Here is a 1,871-nt window from a genome sequence, read left to right on the forward strand (position 1 = left end):
ATATCTGATTTATCTAGGTGCTTTCTAAGTATGTAATTCAATGGTTTCAGCAACAAAGACAGTATCTGCTGCTTGGTCTGTAATAAACAAAGCACTACATCAGTGACAACACTGAAATCAATGGAAGTTGTTCTCATGTCCAGACTAAGCTCTCCATGTTTCTGTAATCAAGTGCAAAGCCAGGAGCAAGAGAACCCTGTGCTTCCCAAATGTCTTTGGAAATAGTCTGGTTGGGTGTTTTAAATTTCACCTTTGAGGTGGCTTACAATCTTTTCTTGTCACATCTCTTTGGTTGCTAAGAGAGGTATATATAAACCTGCTCCTGAGATAGCTTTTTGACAAGTGCTGTACTGCAGGGAGAGGGCAAAGCCAGCTGCAATTCTTGCTACCATATCAACACACCTGCCTTTGTAGGAGCTTACAGCACCAAAGCCATCCTGGGTTTGCCAGGATTTTCTTCAAAGGATTCCTTTATAACTTTAATGTGATTTCTGGCTTGGTCACATAATTGTTGCTCCCGCGCTGCTGAACGTATTTGTTGCACTTACACCTTGAAAGAGAGAGCATGGCCTGCTGGAACTTACCTCTGATCACGACACAAAGTGGTAGGTTGCCACATGTGTTGAGTGCATCCAGTGGCCAAGAGATGATATAGGTAGAGTGGATTTGCTTCTCCATGTGACAGCTCACTTGACACAACCGTAGTTCAACCTGAGACACCCAAAAGATGTGGAAGGGAAGGAAACACACATAGAAGACCACCAAGAGGATGACAGCGAGTCTGCGAGCCTTTTGTTTGTAGCAAACCTGCATGTGGAGCGTGGTAGCCAAGGCGCAAATAATAGGTGCGTAGCACAGGGTTACCTTCAGCAAGGGCAAGAAGAAGGCCAAGCTGGTCAGCAGCCAGTTATAACACCTGATTGTGCCCAACTTTTCAGAGCTGGTAAGGTCGAGGCATAAGGATCTGTTTTGTGCCTCTTATGAGGAGATCAAGAAGTTGATGGGGCTGACAGCTGCCAGTGAGATCACCCAAACAGCTGTGCAAGCCATCGCTGTCCGCTGCTTCCTCTGGATGTGGAAGAACTTCATAGGATGGACAATCACCATACAGCGGAAGGTGCTGAAGCAGATGAGGAAGAAAATGCTGCTGTACAAGTTGAAATGGAAGCCAAAGCAGATGAACTTGCACATGAATTTGTCAAAGATCCAGTGCTCCCCACTGGCGTAGTAGTGTATCAGAAGGGAAGGCTGGTGACGTAGAGCAGGTCTGTGAGTGCTAGGTTCAGCATGATTATGGTGCTGCTCTTCCGGCCTTATCTTGAAGATGTAAACACAAGTCGCAATGACGTTTCCCAGGAAGCCCACCGGGAAGATGATGCTATACATAATGGGGAGGTAAAAAGTCTTCAGACCAACTTCCACCTCAGTGGAGCTGGGAAAATCCCCTTCAGTGTTTTGCCAGTTGGTAGGGTTGGCTAAGTCGTCATTTGTTGTGTTCATGTTTTTTCCTCAGTGCTTAAGGAAGAGAGAAATGTTGAGTGCTCACTGACAGATAAGATCTTCTCATAGCCCATTAAAACCAACAAATAACCAGGTCTTTCCTTTCAACTTCCCATCAGCGCCATTATTAAAGTGCGTTTATTGAATAAGGAAAGGTCTTGCTGCTTTGATGAGAACTGATCCTGATCTAGAGGCCTTTTATCATATCTATATAGAGATAGATACAATTTTATTTTAAAATACATATTTTCAGGGAAGGGTCTACACAGGCACAATGAAGCTGTAATATAAGGGGTTCCCAGCCCCACAGTGTGTGATGTGTGATCCCTGGTTTATAAAGTTCACTTTCTTCTCTCATCAGGGGTCAAGTG

General features: G+C 44.6%; 1 protein-coding gene across 1 annotated transcript; it reads right to left on the reverse strand.

Annotated features, from left to right (window-relative positions):
* Nucleotides 1-471: 471 nt before the first annotated feature.
* LOC104353725 (2-oxoglutarate receptor 1-like) lies at nucleotides 472-1,500 on the reverse strand. The gene is given in 3 exon segments (XM_009960411.2): nucleotides 472-1,238; nucleotides 1,241-1,308; nucleotides 1,310-1,500. Coding segments are annotated over 3 exon segments (1,026 nt in total).
* Nucleotides 1,501-1,871: the final 371 nt, after the last annotated feature.

The sequence above is a fragment of the Leptosomus discolor genome, chromosome 1 (assembly GCF_034619465.1).
Source record: "Leptosomus discolor isolate bLepDis1 chromosome 1, bLepDis1.hap2, whole genome shotgun sequence".
NCBI lineage: Eukaryota > Metazoa > Chordata > Aves > Leptosomiformes > Leptosomidae > Leptosomus > Leptosomus discolor.